Source organism: Polypterus senegalus, chromosome 11, assembly GCF_016835505.1.
Source record: "Polypterus senegalus isolate Bchr_013 chromosome 11, ASM1683550v1, whole genome shotgun sequence".
Lineage (NCBI taxonomy): Eukaryota > Metazoa > Chordata > Cladistia > Polypteriformes > Polypteridae > Polypterus > Polypterus senegalus.
Genome location: NC_053164.1, coordinates 103,380,287 through 103,399,323, shown reverse-complemented (window position 1 = coordinate 103,399,323; position 19,037 = coordinate 103,380,287). Strand labels below are relative to the sequence as shown.

At 38.8% G+C, this 19,037-nt stretch overlaps 1 protein-coding gene across 1 annotated transcript in view; it reads right to left on the bottom strand.

Annotated features, from left to right (window-relative positions):
- kiaa0930 (KIAA0930 ortholog) overlaps positions 1–19,037 on the bottom strand; it is a 152,845-nt gene that overhangs the window by 51,968 nt on the left and 81,840 nt on the right. Inside the window, exon 3 of the mRNA XM_039769410.1 lies at positions 18,213–18,317. Coding sequence (XP_039625344.1) covers positions 18,213–18,317 — 105 coding nt within the window. The remainder of the gene's footprint in view (positions 1–18,212; positions 18,318–19,037) is intronic.

Here is a 19,037-nt window from a genome sequence, read left to right as displayed (position 1 = left end):
AACAGATGCCCCACAGCCGCTGGACCACACGACCTTGCCCAACACCCAGTCCATACATGCATTGAACAGAGTAGGAGTAGGAACACACCCCTGACAAACCCCAGAATCAACTGGGAAAAACACAGAGGTCCTGCCTCCACTCTGCACAGCACTCACATTACCAGTGTACAGGCCGGCCATGATATCCAGCAACCTCAAGGGGATCCCGCAAATCCTCAGGATGTCCCACAGGGCAGTTCGATCAACTGAGTCAAACGCTTTACGAAAATCGACAAAGACTGCAAAGAAACTCTGCTGATATTCGCATTTGCGCTCCATGAGAACCCTCAGTGCTAGGATGCGGTCGATGGTAGACTTCTTAGGTGTGAAACCAGACTGTTCTGGTCACTGGTAGGTGAGCAAGTGATCACAGATCCTATTTAAAACAACCCTAGCAGGGACCTTACCCGGCACCGAGAGCAGTGTTATCCCCCTGTAGTTGCTGCAATCCAGGCGATCACCCTTCCCTTTCCAGGCAGGGACGACAAGTCCCGTTTTCCAGTTAGTCGGGATGATGCCAGTCTCCCAAATGGAAGCAAAGATTGCTTGCAATGCCAGAAGGATAGCCTTACCACCAGCCTGGAGAAGTTCACCCCGGATACCACAGATGCCTGCAGCCTTTCCCTCCCTCAGCTGGTTCACCATCAGTGCAATCTCAGTGAGATTGAGTGGTTCACAGCTAATTGGAAAATAGGCCTCAAGGACTGTGGACCCAGAGATATCCAGTGTCCTAGCCGGAGGATCAGCTTTGAACAAATGCTCAAAGTAGCCAGCCCAGCGGGTCACAACTGCAGTGTCATCTGTAAGGACCGCTAAATTAGCTGCCCTGACTGTGACTCTCCGAGGAACAGATTCAGATGTGCATAAAGCTTCGATTCCTCTGTAAGCAGGACGTGGGTCGCTAGACCACAGATGGTGTGTCACTTGCTCACAGATTCCTCTAACAAACGCCTCTTTATCTGCCCTCAGAGCCCTCGCACCCATCCTTCTTAGTTCCCAGTACAGACCAGAGTTGTCATTGAGCCATGCGCTGTAACTCCTCTCGATTATATCCAGGGTGCCCTGCAAGATGAAACACCTTCTTCTGGGAACACTGGTAACACCAACACAACCCTCAGCAACCTTCAGGGTCTTGTCACTACCATGTTATTTATGGAATGTGCTCTTCCAAGACCCAAATAGCACCTTTTCCTCTATCTGTGCACCTGCTCTAATCACTCATTGCATCTGCCTGAAAGTGATGGGTCAGGCCTGCTTTAATCAACCAAAATCCCTGCCTCAGGTTCATGTACGCTAATGCAATTAGGCTCACAATTACAATTATCAAATGTTTTTTTTCAGTTCTCGTTATAGATGTGCAGGTCTCATGTGGAATACTGTGTGCACTTTTATTCTCCATTTATACAAATAAAATTGGAATCCATTTGGGTTTGTTTTCGTTTGTTCCCATATCACACAAAAACAGATGAAACGATTTTCACAAAGTTTACATGTTCCTTGCCATTGGTCCTACTTAATATATATTGGGGAGAGGGGCTGTAATGGGAGGGGGGCAAGCCAAATACCGACACCAACACAAGGACTACAACTCCCATCAGGCAGCAGGAGTATATTACTATACTAATTTCCTGTGCTAATAACTGTGCTAAGTTTGATAAAAAGATTTAACACTGCTGGAGAAAGTTCTCAGAAGGCCTGGAATGAACTATGATAAACATCCAAAAGAGCTGAAACTTTTTAATTTAGGCAGAGACTAACATGTGACAAAACAGAGGTATTTAAAATCTTTAAGGTAGGGGGCAGAGTTGATGCCACCTGTTAATTTATTCAACAGCAATAGTGGAACAGTGATGAATAATTATCCAGTAATGTCAGAATGTTTTACTTTACACAGAGTGCACCACTATACTAGACAGTGGTACATTGGGAACCTTCATATCTTAAATCAATAATATTGTAAAAGAGCTGGGTGAACAAGCTGTGCTATGTTCAGTTGAATGTCTTATTCTCATCAAAGTTTTTGTATGTGTTAATTCTGAAGGATGCAGAAGAATTCTGAACAGTGCCAATTTCACTCTAACACTTAAATATACAGTATATGAAACTATAAAAATAACTGAAGTGGATATGATTTAAATGGAAATTATGCCTCTTCTTTCATGGAGAATTTACGCACTATAGATTTATTAGGCTGCAAAAGTGTAAAAATAATGTGCACTTTTAATACAGTATTCAAACAGTAGACCTGCTGCCTAAATCGTTTCTAAAAATACATTTGATTTATTCTTGTTTAAGAGGTTACTTAAGATGGTCAGGGCTTCTGGGAATTTATTATGGTTTTTCTTAAAGATGATAAAAAATGCCATATTTCTACAAATCACTGGACACAGTGAATTTAAAGTATATGTCTTTAGAAAAAAATGCATTTAGATGAATTAGATTTTACATGGTTTCTGTCCAAATACAAAGTAAAAAAAAAAATACTTAAAAATAAATAATTTCTACCATGATGCATTAATAAAGAGGACAAACAAAAATGGGGTGGTAATAAATTCTAATCTATACTAATAAAAGGCAAAGCAAGCAAGCAAGCAAGCACGCACGCACGCACGCGACGCATTAAGTTCATAGACAGGCTGCCGCTGGCGTTTGTAATTTAGTGCCTGCCCATATAAGGCCGTCCGTCAGCGGCAATCCAATAGCAAACTGCCATGGGTAAATATTCACGGGTGAAGGACTGTGCTTATGGAGAGGAAGATGAGATGGTCAGGGTGGTGTTTGACACAAACTCAGCTTAAACTGCGAGAGAAAGTTTTAAGTGCCAGGACTAAGGTAACATTAAATACAGCCATGGACATAGCACGAGATGGCACCAGCACAGCTGGGAACCTTCGATGCATGTACACCGAGTGGCTCACGTGAACTGACGCAGTGCACAGATAAAAGCAACAGTTCCAAAGAGCTGAACAAAACCGAATTACACAATTGAAAAGGCAGCAAAAATATGAAGCGCCTGATAAGCATATTCATAAATCCAGCTACTGTGGAAACAAAGCACACGTGGAAAAAGTCAATGTCCCGCTAAAGGAAGACAGTGTAAAAAAAAACCCGTGCATGCAGTGTGTCAGGTCTCAGATAAAGAAGAAGACGAGCTGTTTATTGATGCAGTAAGAAACGAATCGATGAATGAAACCTGTCATCTTTACAACGATTGACAAACACGGAATGTAACTTGAACACAACACATCCTACAAATACGAACCTGATTGAAAGAAATAATGATAATCAAATCCTTGATGACAGCAACACTCAGTAACACTCACAAAACAAATACTGTATATTGACAGTCATGTTACGTTATTTTTAAAATGTTCCCTTTTCTTTTCTAGCTTTTTAACACACTACTTCTCCGCTGATACTGGGTATATATATATGTATATATATATAACCCGATCTACATACTCGAATAATGGATACTTTATTCGCCATCAGTGATTGTTTTGGTAAAGCCATACTCAGTGTATTCATTAGATGAACGGTAAAAAAGTAAGGGCAAGGGAGGATGACTTATTGAGGCATGCAGGCTGTAGTCGCCAACTCTATCTGAATTGCGCGATCACATTTGAAAAATATATCTTTTCAAGTTCTATTTAGTCCATATGTGTCAAACTCAAGGGTCAGGGCCACATCCGCCCGGCGTAATTATATCCGCCCGAGATCATTTTATATACTGTATTATTGTTATTAAAGCCCGGTATATGAAGCGCTGGTAACACAATAAACTACAGATCCCATAATGCAGCGCTTCAGCTGCCTTGCCGAACAGTTACCGCGTAATCAAGTCTACCTTAAGATGCTGCAAGTTATTGCAAGCTAGCTCACACGATGCTGAAGAGAAAAGTTGATTCTGAAAATAGAGCCTTTAAAACCGATGGGAGGCTGAGTATATGTTTACTGAACCCGTGTGTCTCATTTGTGGAGCTAATGTGGCTGTAATTACAGAATTTAATCTAAGACGGCACTATAAAACAAAACATCAGGGTAACCTGAAAGACCTGAATGCAATGCAGAAGATACAGAAAGCAGAAGAATTAAATAAGAATCTGACACTTCAGCGGACGTTTTTACCCGTGCACAATCACAAAGTGATTTCAATTGAGGCTGCTTTTATGGGAGACACAACCACTTGCCCCACTTTCCCTATTACCAAGTAATGTTAAACCAAGTCGTCACTACGGTGTTCCCAAATCGCACTTTGCTGATAAACTGAGCGCACTGAGTTTGCACGGCGCTTTGGTGACTTTGAAGAACAAAAAGTCCGCCTACATGCGGCTCGAACCTTGTGCATGTTTGGTAGCACATATCTGTGTGAGAAGCTCTTCTCAGTGATAAAGACTAACAAAACAGCACACAGGAGTCGCCTCACTGATGAGCACCTGCAATCCATCCTGAGAATCTCCACAACACAGAACCTCACACCAAACAGAAACGAACCTGTGGCCAAAAAAAGATGCCAGGCGTCCAGCTCTAAAATGACATATGAGCAAAGACAACTGAATGATTTGATTTGTTATTGCTGAAAGGAACACATTTTATTTATATTTCTAGGTTTTGTTATGCAGCATGTTCATATTTGAATTTGTATAATTTTGACAGGATATATTTTTATGGAGAGCAAAATCTTTTGGGATATTTAAAATCTAAGTTTATTTTTTATAAAATATAAAATTACATAAGAGTAAAGAAATTTGAATGTTTGTTCTTTTAATGTTTACTTTATTTCTAACTTGTATAATTTAGACAGGATATATTTTATGGAGAGCAAAATATTATAAGTTGTTTAAGGTTTGAGTTGATTTATTCAGGAATAATATTCCTGTCTGTTTTTACCATTCCTACCAAAGATATTTCTGTCGACTAAATAAAAATTCCTTCTATTTAAAATTTAAATAGAACTTGAACAAATACGATAGTTCATAATATCCACGCAGACTTGCACGTAAGAGCGGGTGTCATCCGTTTTAACAAACAGCGTATTGCACTGATACGAAATAGCTGTGTGTGTATATATGTAGATATGTATGTATATGTATATATATGTTTATATATGTGTGTGTGTATGTATGTATATATATATATTGTCACACACGTGTGCATGGGAAGCAGCTGAAGGGCTTAGACAATACTGTTTATACATCTGCCCAGGGGGGGGCGGGGTACGCTGACGCTCTTTCTGAGTTCTCTGCAGGTCTTACCCGGGAAATCCCACCAGGAGCCGCCATTTCCAGGAAGGACACACCACCTCGGTTCCGCCCCAAGAATGAGGTCACTTCCGGTTCCGCCCCAAGGGTGATGTCACTTCAGTTCGCCCAGAGGACTACATCATTTCCGCCCTCTGAGCTATAAAGCTCACTGCCTTTGCTTAGGCAGGCAGTTCTGTTTTGGACTCTGTTGTGTGAACAACTGTTTGAAAATGCCTCAATTACTTTTGCAGCCGGGAAACCGCATTAAACGGGTGGCTGCCCCAAACCTTTCCACGCCTCTGGTCTCCAGTTCTTACAATATATATATGTATTTGTGTGTATATATGTGTGTGTATGTATGTATGTGTGTATGTGTATATATATGTATTTGTGTGTATATATGTGTGTGTATGTATGTGTGTATGTATAGATATGTATACATATATGTTTGTGTGTGTGTGTAAATATATATATATATATATATATATATATGACAACAACACTCATCACTCACAACAGTGACAAAACAATAACATTGACAATCATGTTACGCTATTTTCAAAATGTTTCCTTTTCTTTTCATTGCTTCTTTAACACACTACTTCTCCGCTGCGAAGCGCGGGTATTTTGCTAGTATATACTAATAAAAGGCAAAGCCCTCACTGACTGACTGACTGACTGACTCACTCACTCACTCATCACTAATTCTCCAACTTCCCATGTAGGTAGAAGGCTGAAATTTGGCAGGCTCATTCCTTACAGCTTACTTACAAAAGTTGGGCAGGTTTCATTTAGAAATTCTATGCGTAATGGTCATAACTGGAACCTATTTTTTCATCCATATACTATAATAGACTTCTGTTCGATGCCCGTGGGAGGCGGAGTTACGCCTCCACGTAATTTAGTGCCTGCCCATATAAGGCCGTCTGTCAGCGGCAATCCAATAGAAACACTGCCGCTAAATATTCACGGGTGAAGGACTGTGCTTATGCAGAGGAAGATGAGATGGTCAGGGTGGTGTTTGGCACAAACTCAGCGAAAGTAAAGCACTTCTCTATTATAACATAGCATTCTCAGATTTGCTCAAAGCAATTCAAGGTCACAGAGCCTACCCTGGCCGCATTGAGCACAGGGCAGGAAAGAGCTCTGTACATCGCAGCAGCCCATTACAGGGCCCCCCCAATCACACACACACACACACACACACCAACAGAGGGATATTCTGGAATCACCAATTAGCCTAACATGTGTATCTTTAAAAATGTGGGAAGAAACCCAGACTATCATTAGGAAAATACACAAAGATGTGGGAAGAATGAACAAATCCCACACATATAATGGTATGACAGAGGATCCAAACTGAGGATGTTAGATCTAGGAGGATAATGCACTGCACCACTGTGCCTATACAATTTTTATTAATTCTAGAAAAAAATTGTTGTACTAGCCTTCTTCTAAAGTGTTTCTGAGAAAATCTTGAAAAATAATTTGGCAATAAACACAAACTCATACTCCTAATAAACACAGATTTCATGCAGTTATGCCTTAAACTCATTTATCAATGGGAAAAAAACACAAACATATCCTTAACACCTGCAGTTGTTGAGGTGCTAATGAATGATCTACTTTTAACACTCATTTTTTCTCCTGCTGTCACTAATCCCACACAGTTAACTTGTACTTTATTGTTTACTTTATAGTGTACCTTATAATTATGACCTCTGTAAAATACAGTATATAGTGTATACAACACTACAAGACAAGACTGACTGATGCATTGAAAAACCTACAGGAGCAAGTCATCACAGCAGGGGTACACAGTGTAGTGACAGGTCTGTTGTAGTTAATATTGCTTTGTTGCACTAAATGTACAGTACTGTGGAAAAGTTTAGAATAAATATAAAAGAGGTTCACAAATTTTCAAAAATCTCTTCTTGAAGCTGGTGTAATAGACTGTCTAAGCTTACCGTACAAGCTTTGCCACAACGAAAGATCTAGCTCTAACACAACTAACCACCATAGTGTATACTTAAAAACTTATACCGGCACAATCTAAAGTTGAACAGTTGATCTGCATGTCTTTGTGCTGTGGGAAGATGCCCTCATGAACATAGGCAGGAGATAGACATTCTCATAGAAGGCTTATCAGTTAGGAATAAAACTATGAATTCTTTAGCCCTCCTGTTGCTTCACCATTTGTGCTCAATGTATAGTAAATAAATGACACTGTAAGGTGACTAAAATTAGACAAATACACACTAAATACATTTATAGATGGAAACAATCACCTCCACACAGGAATAGATAAATAGGTGATTTGAAACTTGAAAGTATACCTTTTAAAAAGGACTTGAGAGTGTACTGGACTCATCAATTGCAATTGCGTTCATAAGAATTACTTATGAACACTTTGAAACCACTTTAGGTTTTGTTTTTTATTTTTTTTTCATCTGGTGCCTTCTGTATCACCTCTACAAGAAAGCCTGCACATATAATATAGTGTTTAACTAGTCTTGATGTCTAGTTATGCAAGATGTCAAGCTATTTTGAGTTCCTCTCTATTTTTGGCCCACTAGGCCCAAAATTTTGGATCATATTTCGTAAAGGAAATTAAAGGATACCCTTATGATAAACAGTAAACTAATAGATGTCTTGAGCAAAAATGATCAGAAGACTTGTGCATACCTATCAAATGACCTCAGGGGTTCATGGAATGCGACGGGTTAAAGTTACTTCTTTCCACAAAACTTTGACAAAATGAGTTATCGGTAATATAGGAAAGCGAAGTGTTGATCTATGCATTTTCAAGATTTCTCATCATGAATATAAGAAAATTTTTGATATTTGACGTTTTTTTTTTTTAACCAGTGGTCCTAACCTACTAATAGCCACTCCATGATCAAATATGAGCATACATTTTACAGTGAAAGTCAGTTTTTACAAATATCAAGTTTTTTTTTTTTTGTTTTTCCCTGTTATAATCAAGAATATTTTGGCTTTAAACATAGACATTGAAGGACATATTTTAATATTTCAAATACTTTGTGCAACTTTTCTTGTTTATTATGTACTTGTACCTCATTACGTAAATCAATACATTTCTTATGAACACCTCAAATTAATTTCAAACCATTTTCAGACTTTTTGTTATTTTGATTTATTCTTAAATTATACTTCCACTTATAAGCTCACTGCAATATACAAAAACATACACATACTGTATAATACAACAACTGAAGTGCAATAAACAAAAATATATACAAGTAATTAAAAAGGCCAATAGAATTTGCCTGTGCCAAGTACAAATTAAGGAAGGTTATTCTTAAACTGTAAAACACATCTGTGGGACCTCATCTGGAATTTTGTTTGCAGGCTTGGACCCCATATTACAAAAGAGACAAAGTGCTGAAAAAAAGTTTTTGCCCTTCTCTAAAGTCCTTTGTTTCTGCACATTTTACACAATGAAATGCCTCAGGCCTTTACACAAAATGTATTTCTTTATCCAAGGAACAGAGTTATCCCCGTTACAAGGTATTGCTCCCATACTTTCAAAGCTTGGTTGCAGCTCCCTTATCATCAACAATCTAAACACTTCCGATTATTAGGTAGAATGCCCAGAGGGGACTGGGCGGTCTCATGGTCTGGAATCCCTACAGATTTTATTTTTTCTCCAGCCGTCTGGAGTTTTTGTTTTTCTGTCCCCCCTGGCCATTGAACCTTACTCTTATTCGATGTTAATTAATGTTGATTTATTTTGTTTTATAATTGTGTCTTTCATTTTTCTATTCTTTAATATGTAAAGCACTTTGAGCTACTGTTTGTATGAAAATGTGCTATATAAATAAATGTTGTTGTTATTTGATATCAGCCTTTCACTTCACTGTTGATGAATGTTAGCCAACTCTTCTATGCAGAATGTCTTTAATTTAGTCAGGTTGGTTGACAAGAGGTAACTGCTGATTTCAGCATCAAATCGAAGAGTTTGACTGGGGCACTCCGAAACTTTTATTGTGTTTTTTCTGAGCCATTCAGTTGTAGATTTGCTGTTCTTTTTTGAGTTAACGTCCTGCTGTATAAACCCATTATGCTTCTGCTGCAGGTCGCTGTCAAGTTTTGGCCAGGGTTCCTTCCCTGGCTTATGCTTTTTGTCTTTTTCATTCATTTTTCCATTTTTTTATTTACTATTATTCCTGTTAAACTACACTATTGTATTATTGTTTTTGTTATGTTTAAAAAATGTATGTACTGTTTCTTTAAATGAATATGTTTTGTGGGTGGTTTCCCCAAGAGGTGGGGTCACTTGTCAATCTCCATTGAGGGGCTGCTCCTAGCCCTAGAAAGGCTGATGGGAAATGCAGTCCCTCTGCAGCACATTGTGCGCACTGTGGAGTTAGAATTGGTGTTTTTTTTATTCTTTTTTTTCTTGGCTTATTACTTTGTAGACTGAACTTGTTTTGCCTTGGATTGCCTAGCAGGCAAATCCATTTGGCCTCCTTTTTGATATTTTGAGCATTAAGTAATATTTGAAATTTTTTGCTAATAAATCCTTTTTTTAAAAAGATTCTATTGGAACGTGGCCCTGTACAATCCAGAGTTTTACGGTTCTTCCACTTTAGAGACATATTTTGAGATGTTTAAATGCATATTCTCCATTTTGAGGCATGGGCAGGCCTAAAGCCTCAGAGTTTCCTAGAGTCAGGCTCCCCTGATTTGAGACCCATTTTGGGGAAAGTCAGTTGAGATTCTGCCCTGTATTTTGTTGGTCTTTTTGAAGGTCTCACCTTTTTGTCACTTGTGTGCTGCTGTAATCACAACAATCATGCACAGATGACCAGACATTCTCCTTAAGAATATTCTTATAAAGTGCAGAATTTATATTTTCTTCAATAATGACAACTTTTCAAGTCTCGAGGCAGCAAAGCATCCCCACACCATCACCATGTGTTATTAATGACATGATGTGTTTACTGTCGATCACTGTATTACCCAAGGTGGATGGCTAGGGCCCTTACCTGGCTGGGATGCCTTAATAATGAAAGGACCAGGGAACAAAACAGGCACAGGACGTAACCTCCCCAGGAACACTAGATGGCAGACCCCTGGGTTGCAGCAGTGCCTTGGATTCCCACAGGGCTTCATGGGAGTTGGAGTTTGGTATTGCCCTGTTGGGTTCTGTGGGTGCCACCTTTGAGTGCTGCAGAGACTGCGGAGCACTACTTGGTCGGGCTTCTGCCTCACCTGATAGGGCTTCCAAACCATGCTAATGGGCCACCGGATTTACTCCTGGGTACTGGATAAAAAAGCCCACAGCCACTGGTCCAGGAGGCAGAGTCGGGAGGGTGAAGACAACACTTGCTGGAAGGAGTGCGGGCGGACAAGAGACAGATAGAGAAAGAAAAAGGAAGAGAAAAAGAAAGTGCCTTATTGTAAATATTGTACTTGTGTAGTGTGCTGCATTGGTTGGAAACTATTTGAGAAGTGTTTCCGAAAGAAAAAGAAAAATGTGTGTGCAGAACTTGTGGCTGCATCTTTCTGTGTCTGGTTTGGTGAGATGTGCACCACCTGCCGGCCAAACACCTTTACGACAGACATACTGTAGTGAGGCCCATGTGGAACTCTCCCATGAATCATTACTCAGTCTCATTCCTATCATGGATTCATCAACACTGGCCTTAGCTTAGGCTAGAGAGGCCTGCAGTTCTTTGAAGTTCTTATGAGATTTTCCGTGATTTGAATGAATCGTCACTGTACAATTTGGCAGGCAAGCCTTTCGGAAAGATTGTCCCCATTTCCAAATGTTCTCCATGTGGGGATAATGCCTGTCATTGTAATACAGTGGAGTCCCAGAGCTTTAAAAATTACTTTTTAACTCTCCTGATTGGTAAGTTTCAACATTTTTTCCCCTCCATCCCTTCTGGAATTTTCTTTGATTGAGGCACAGTGTTCTAGAAACCTTGAGGTGACTACATCACTGTCATGTTAACTTAGTTTTTAGTATGATTTATTTACAAAGCACATTTAAAAAAAACCTACCGTATATACTCACTTGAAACCTGAAAAACCGATCATAAAATCAGACCCCAACTTATATGCCCATTCAAAAATGCGACACTTAATTTTTTTTTGCTTCCTCCAATCTCACACCAGTTTCTCAAACACATCGAATTTTGTTGCAGCAGCGCAGTTACCAATTTCTTTCACCACTTCAACATCTTTTAATTTAAAACCAGCTTGATATTTTCTTCTTATTGCACACTCCATCATAGATAAGGGATGCTCTTACGATAAAGGTATATGAGGGTGTGAGATACACAAAACAGTGCAAACGTCACTTCAGAATAGTTTGGGTATTTCTGTGTGATCATGTAGATAGACAGATAGACAGAAACTTTATTAACTCTTTGAGGCCTGAATATTTTTTCCAAAAAACTCAATGCACTGGTTTCACGCATCTCTTGGTATCGGCTGTGGCTGCTGTAGGCGCCTGTTCGACATCTCTGGCAGCAGTGGCTGCATAGGGGCGGCTCGATGACCACAGCAGGACTGCACAGTGGGTCGGCTACCTCTCTGTCTTTGCATAGCAGGTGGGCAATGGTGGCAATCACAGTGTGATGCAATATGGTTTGTACCTCTTGTCATCATAAGTGGTGGTCCTCCTAGGCGAACGCTGCTGTTGGCGTATCACCTACATAAACGTGTTCAGCACCACGATCAGCTTTCGTTTTCGATATCCCTCTCCAGATCTCTTGCATCAAACTCGGAGTCCAAAAAGTCAGAGTCCAATTCAGCAATTAAACGTAAAATGTCCACAGAGTATTTTGCTTTAGTCTCTCACCAGATGTCGATGCCATTTTAGAAGCTGTTTGCTCTTCACTACTCATGCATGCACAAGGAATCGATGTCAAATCTGCAAAGCTACATACTGTAACTTTCCTTTAAGCATAGAGAGTCAAGCTAAAACGTAAGGGTGAGTTTTATCGCAGTTTACAGCCGATTACCGTCCTCTACCCCTGAATTTCGACAAAAGTCAACATCAGCCCTGAAAGAGTTAAACCCAAGGGAAAATTCACATACTCCAGCAGCAGCATACATAAAGAACAATACATAGAAAAAAAGGCAGTGTGCTACGTAGTTACTGTGTCAGGTGGGAGTTTGCATATCATAATCTCTTGGACCACATTAGACTTATATGACTGACATTATAAAAAACTGAAAATTATATGGTAAAATCAAGCCCCGACTTATCCATGGGAGAACTTAAACACGAGTATATACGGTATGTTGACCAAAGTGCTATACATTAAAATAAAGGTAGAAAAACTATATTTTAACACAGGATAAAATAAAACAAAAGACAAAACACAGTAATAAAAAGTATTAAATAAACCAATTTAAAACCAAAGCCAAAGAGAAAAGATGTGTTTTCAGCCTGGATTTCAAAATGGCCACAGTTGTAGCTGACTTGACATGAGCAGATAGATTATCACAAATAAGTTCTTAGCAAAAAGAACCAAAATTGCAATCACAGGCACTATGAAGGTCAGAGATCCCAAACAACACAGTGTCAGTTTTCTTTACATTAAAATCAAGAAAATTTAAGGACATCCAAGATTGTATTTCTTCCACACAGTCCAGTAAGAACTTAAGGGAGTGACCCCATTTCAATGGTAAATAAATTTGCATGTCACCAGCATTTGAAAGAGATACCAGGTGTTGAGGGTCAAATATGGTGAGGTTTATGTTCAACAGAGCTGGCTGTGTTCAGTTGAGTCAAACTATGGATTGACTTTGGTCAGCTGTTTGAGTGACTTCCTAAGGAGGTAATCACCATTTCACATGGTCAATATGGGTGTCGGATTCCTTTATAACTAAAATATATGGAGTAGCAAATTACAAATGGTGTTATATGTTTACGCTTGTTACTTTTATCTATCATTACACTTTAAAGGTCTGAAGCCATTCATTGTGACAAACATACAAAAACAGGGGATATTAAGAAGGGAGTGAAACTGTTTTTACAATACTGTAGCACCACTATGGCCTACTAGACTAACTCTGGCACAAGGAAGGACTGAAGGAGATAGTCCTATTTTTTCAGTTTATTCAATGGAACGGTGGTTCTTAAACTTTTTTTCTTGTGACCTAATTTTGCTTTTTTTGGGCTTCACAACCCACAATCATCCTGAAGAGTCATCCAGGTTATCCATCCCGTATGGAGAATTGCATCATCTTGATGGGAGAAGGTGGCAGTTTCACCTTGCCCACAGCGACCCGTCACAGGGCATTCCACAAATTGTTTGCGACCCTTTCCCATTCAGTACTGTTGTGATCCACAACTCAGTGTGACTCAAGTTCAGACATCAAGAGACCCATAGTTTAAGAACTATTGCAACAGAAGATTGAGAGGTGACAAGATTGAAGTGTTTGAAAATTATAAAGGGAATTTATAGGTTGGATGCCAAGGCTATTACTTTAAACAAAGTTCATCAGTGAGAACATCAGGGCACAGATATGAAATGGAAAAACATGACTTTCACACAGACTTTAGAAAGTATTTCTTCACATAGACATATACAATATGATACCATGCATTACAGATATCAGTACTCAAGTATAAGTTTGTGGTAAAAATTTAGAGAGATATGCTTGATGAGTATAAATAATCGAAAGCTAACACTTTACATCTGTGTAGCATAGTACAGGAAACATCATGGTGTGGGGCTGTTTTATTGCTTCAATGTATAGATGGCATGGTGAATAATGAATGAAGAGTTGTACAGCAAATTCTACAACAGGACCTCTGTCTGATATTCTACTGATATCAAAATGTGAAACAAGATCTGACAATGACCCTAAAAATGGGAGTAAGTCAAGGCCTAAATGGTTTAAGGAGAAGAAACACATTTAAAAATGGTCAAGTCAGTCCTACTTTCATTACTATCAAAAAGTGAGGCGAAATCTCAAACAACGCATTCATGTATGCAGAGGTGGGTAGTAACGAGTTACATTTACTCCGTTACATTTATTTGAGTAACTTTTTTAAAAAATTGTACTTATAAGAGTAGTTTTACTGCACCATACTTTTTACTTTTGCTTGAGTACATTTGTGAAGAAGAAACACTACTCTTACTCCGCTACATTGGGCAACACTCGACTCGTTACTTTTTTCCATTTACATATTATACTATATTTTTGCCAGAGAGAAGTCGCCAGTGGATCTACTGCATGACTGTTTCACCAATCAGACGTGGCAACAATAATCACATAACTCCGTTTCACCAATCAGACGTAGCCATGCAGTCACATGACCACACACAAACTTCCTGCATCTGCAGCCTGTGAGAGACTTTTTAGTCATGCGAGGCTACTGTTCACTGCTAAACGGTCACAGCTTCACTGCAAGAACCTTGAGAGCCAACTCCTGCTGAAGCTTAACCATCACTTCACTGAGTGAAGAACAAGCACGTTTTAACCAAACATGCAGAGACAGTCATGGTGAAGTGAGACTTCTTGTATGTGCACAAGCTGCCTTGTTCTGGTGCTATTTGGAGGGCAAGTGTGTGACGATGCTGGCCCCTTACAGACTCCCTCTTCCCACATGGGAGTCTGCTGAACCCACACCGTTGTTAGTTATGACCGAGATGAGCAGACATATGAGGATAATTCACTGATGAGGCCAGAGGATGGTGGAAAAAGTGCTCAAGTGCTTTTATTAAAAACCAGTCAAATCAAAAGTAAAATCAACAAAAGTGTCAATGGTGCAGTGTTCTAAAAAAACAGTACATATATAAATCCATAAAAATCATTGTGAAAAGTAAGGATAAAAAAATCAATAAATAAATTTGTTAAAAATCTGAAGGTTAAAATGCAGACTAACTCCTCCTGATCTCAGCCCACCTCCTTCTCTTTCTCCTGGCTCACCCATTGCTCGCGTAACCGGCGGTGTCTCAGCAGCCACAAGCTCTTTTCGGCCGACCTCTATCACGGCTGCCTCCAGGCATCATAGCCAGACCGTTCGAGGTCGGCTCTCCTCCCTTCTTCCTTCGTGCTCATGTGGTCGCACCTCGGAAGCCTAGGGAGGGCACACTCCACCCAAATGTTCAGTGGGGTGAACTAGCCCCTAGAGCGCCACAGCTAATGATCTTTCATGGGGCCCTAGTTCACACTGCTTCCTTCCTCCAAGTGGCCAGATCGTCATTCCCAAGCCTGCCGTTCATGTCTTTTAACCTCTTTTCTTTTCTCCTTTTCTTTGATTCCCCGTTCTTTTTTTTGTGCTGACCCGTATATATACACTTCCGTCTACATGGGCCTTAATCACAGGCTGAAGGAAGCCAATTAAGCAATTGACAGCGATCACACTCGCTCCAACTACCTCATTAACTCCCCACAGTCATGCAATTGTGCCCATGGAGAGTGACACGGCTTTATGGATTTGAAACTGGCCTTTTTTTTTTTTTTTAAAGCCGCGGACCCGCTACACCACAAAGTGAATATACAGTATTATACTGTCAGTGTACAGGATATCTTGTCATTGTAAGTAGTTTGCACTGTTTAAACATACATGTTACCTACTGTAGGTATCGGCTTCAAAGGCTTTGTTGTTAAAAACTGAGATTTGGAACTTTGTGTTATTTTTACATCTTTATTTTGTAAAGGTGTTATTTATTTTTACTTATTTTTTAATTTTACTATTTGGAAATAGCAGAATTTGCACATTATTTTGTATTTTTGTCTGTCTTATTACAACATTTCTAAAAAGTAAATCATTTATTATGTTCAAACAGTTACTCAGTACTTGAGTAGTCTTTTCACCAAATACTTTTTCACTCTTACTTGAGTAATATTATTTTGAAGTAACGCTACTCTTACTTGAGTACAATTTTTGGCTACTCTACCCACCTCTGCATGTATGACATTAAAAAATTTAAGCCCTACTTTCCAGCTGTGCTAACTCAGCCAGACTACGCAACTAGTGCAATCTATTCAGACAGCCGAATGCATTATTTCAACTTCATTGTTGTGGTTAAGAATTGTGGCAGCATTTGTGTTGTAGTTGAAATTAGCAAGGCCACCACTTGATAGCTCTAAAGTGGATAGCAAATCAGGTTGGAATGTTTATGAAATAGAATAAAAACGTTTTTCCCAAAAAATGTTTTTCAGATATGTAGCAGACATCTAACAGTTGATACCAAGTTGAACTGAAATAATATTTGTACAACTGCAAATGTTTACCAGAAACAGAAAATTAAAATGTCAATGAATGCATCTTTTAGCTAGTTGCATAAAGAACAAGGTAAGACAAAAGTAACTTAGGGCTTTAGAGTAGAAAAATAAGAATATTGTTATGTTAATTTGAATATAAGTTATTTACTTATTTGTCTATTCAAGGTCTTGTGGACTGACCATCAATGTGCATTTTTGGCTTGATCTAACAGTAGTATGAGTGCTTTTCACCAATACCTTCATTAATTAACAATATTTCACTGAATTTTCAATCTCCCAAAGCAAAACCTTGCCTCGCTTCTACACATCCCAGTAGATTTAAGACCAAAAGTACTCAACGCTTCTATCTTGCTCTTTTCCTGCTGGACCCACATGAACAGAGTTGACATTCACATCTGTCATATCTATATCTGTATCACAGGGTAGATAGGCCAGACACCCCTTGCTTCATGGGGCATAGGAAACAGTCTTGTTTATTAGATACTCACTGACAAATAGAAATATGAAGCCATTTCATAAAACTAATATAGCTACACCACACCAGCTTTGTTGTTTCACTGCTTATTTGTACATTTCTTTGCTCTTTTTGTTTACTCCACCGCTGTGCTCGGTTATTTAGTAAAATGGTCTCCCTATACAGTTTAGCCTCTTTGACATTTACCCTGGGAAAGGTGGGGCACTATGCATTTTACAGTGGTAGATCAATTTTTTAAAAGAATTTCATGCCTTACAGGAAGGTAGCATAAGTGAGTCAATTGAAATGAAACATGGCTACAGCTTTTTAGGTGGTCAAGACTGTGGCAGCAGCATTCTGGACTTGTGGAAATTTGAAAGTACATTACAATGCTTTTATCACTTCCCATTTGAATTACTAAAATTTTCTTTTAATGGCCTTCACTTTCAAAAGTACTTTAGGATCTGATCCAGAGAGGTAGGGTAGGACTCCAGTGATGTTTTATAAATTACAAAGTTTTGACTACTGCCGAGTTCTGGGATTTAAAGGTAAGGCTGCTGTCAAGAAATGTTGATTATAAAAGATGGACGTATAACTTCTACAAAACTGATTTTAATGAGGAGTCAACCTTCTTCAGTTGGCCATATGATTTTAAATGAAGTAAATTCAGTTTTGTGTGTGTGCCGATTTGGTGGATGTCTCTAAGAAATCCACACACCGTGTTTGAGGCAGACTGTCAGCTTTTCCTTAATAGGCATGCATCAAGAGCTAGTTGCTGCTTGTAATACAGTGAAATATAAGGGGACTCTGAAGAATCAAGCAGCACTGTGGCAGCATAAAAGTGCTAAAAAGAAATGTGGCTCAAGTAAAAAAATCTATAGGTGAAAAGCAGTGGAGAGCCGAGTTTAGCAGTGGAGATCATTGACTATGGCTGACAAAAACATAGGAAGACATCCGGCAGAAGAAAGGTCATGCTAGTCAAGCATAATTCATTAGATGATTCCCAAGGAGTTTGTGGTCAATTCTATCAAAAACAGCATTTGAGGTCACAGTGGGATCACCAGCATCAGCACTAAACATTGTCAGTGATGTGCAGGCTTGAACTAATAATGACGACTAATTTAAGTGATAGAGTCATATTCATTAAACATATGTAGATCTACGATATGTTCATTGAACAGTTTGAAATTACTACTTGGTATTATAAATAGCTTTACTGGAAAGCCAAAACGTGGCCAAGTTACACAACTTACTTTCTGAAGAATAAGATTTAGGTAGACACTCTCCTCCCAGTCGATATCTGGATCTCCGAGCCCTGGCAGTTTTTTGGAATCCCGACGATAAACTTCAACTTCAACCTATTTAAAAAAAATATTGCCAAAGAAAAGTATTTTATGTTGTGCAGTTCATTCAAATATAATCAGTAAGGTGTGTTATTCTCCAAAGGTTATTCTACAAGCAAGCCAACTAATTTCAACATTATTTTTACAGACTAGAATAATACAGAAGTAACAGAAATGGGCAGTATGACCTATCCAATCAAACTTTGGTTTATATTTTTAATATTACACTAGAAGCTGTTAATTAAGGTAATTTGCTTAACTCCATACATCACTCATCTGTATTCACGCTGTCCAGTTATGTATCAGAGAGAAAATTACATCATCCACTACTGAACAATATTTAAACAAAAAGATACAAACATATTTGATCTGGAGATGGAAACCATGTGCACCAACCACTACAACCCATTTGTTTAACTGATTAATCTAATAAATATTCATTTCATTTTCAAATCTTGCAAATGTTGACTTTGTGTGATATAATAAATATCTAAACCTTTTTATACAAGTGTTAAATGAAAAGTTAAAAAAAAAATCAAAATACCTTTACACTCATGATTTCCATATGCTTACCTTTATTGCCTTTTTGAATTACACATGCATTACGACATATTGGCATTACCTGGAATAATCTGCTACAGCGATCCTGCACCATAGTGAAATATATTCACAGTTCAGAACTCACCAACATGACCTGATAGTCCATTTGTTTACAGTCAGCTCTAAATTATCCAT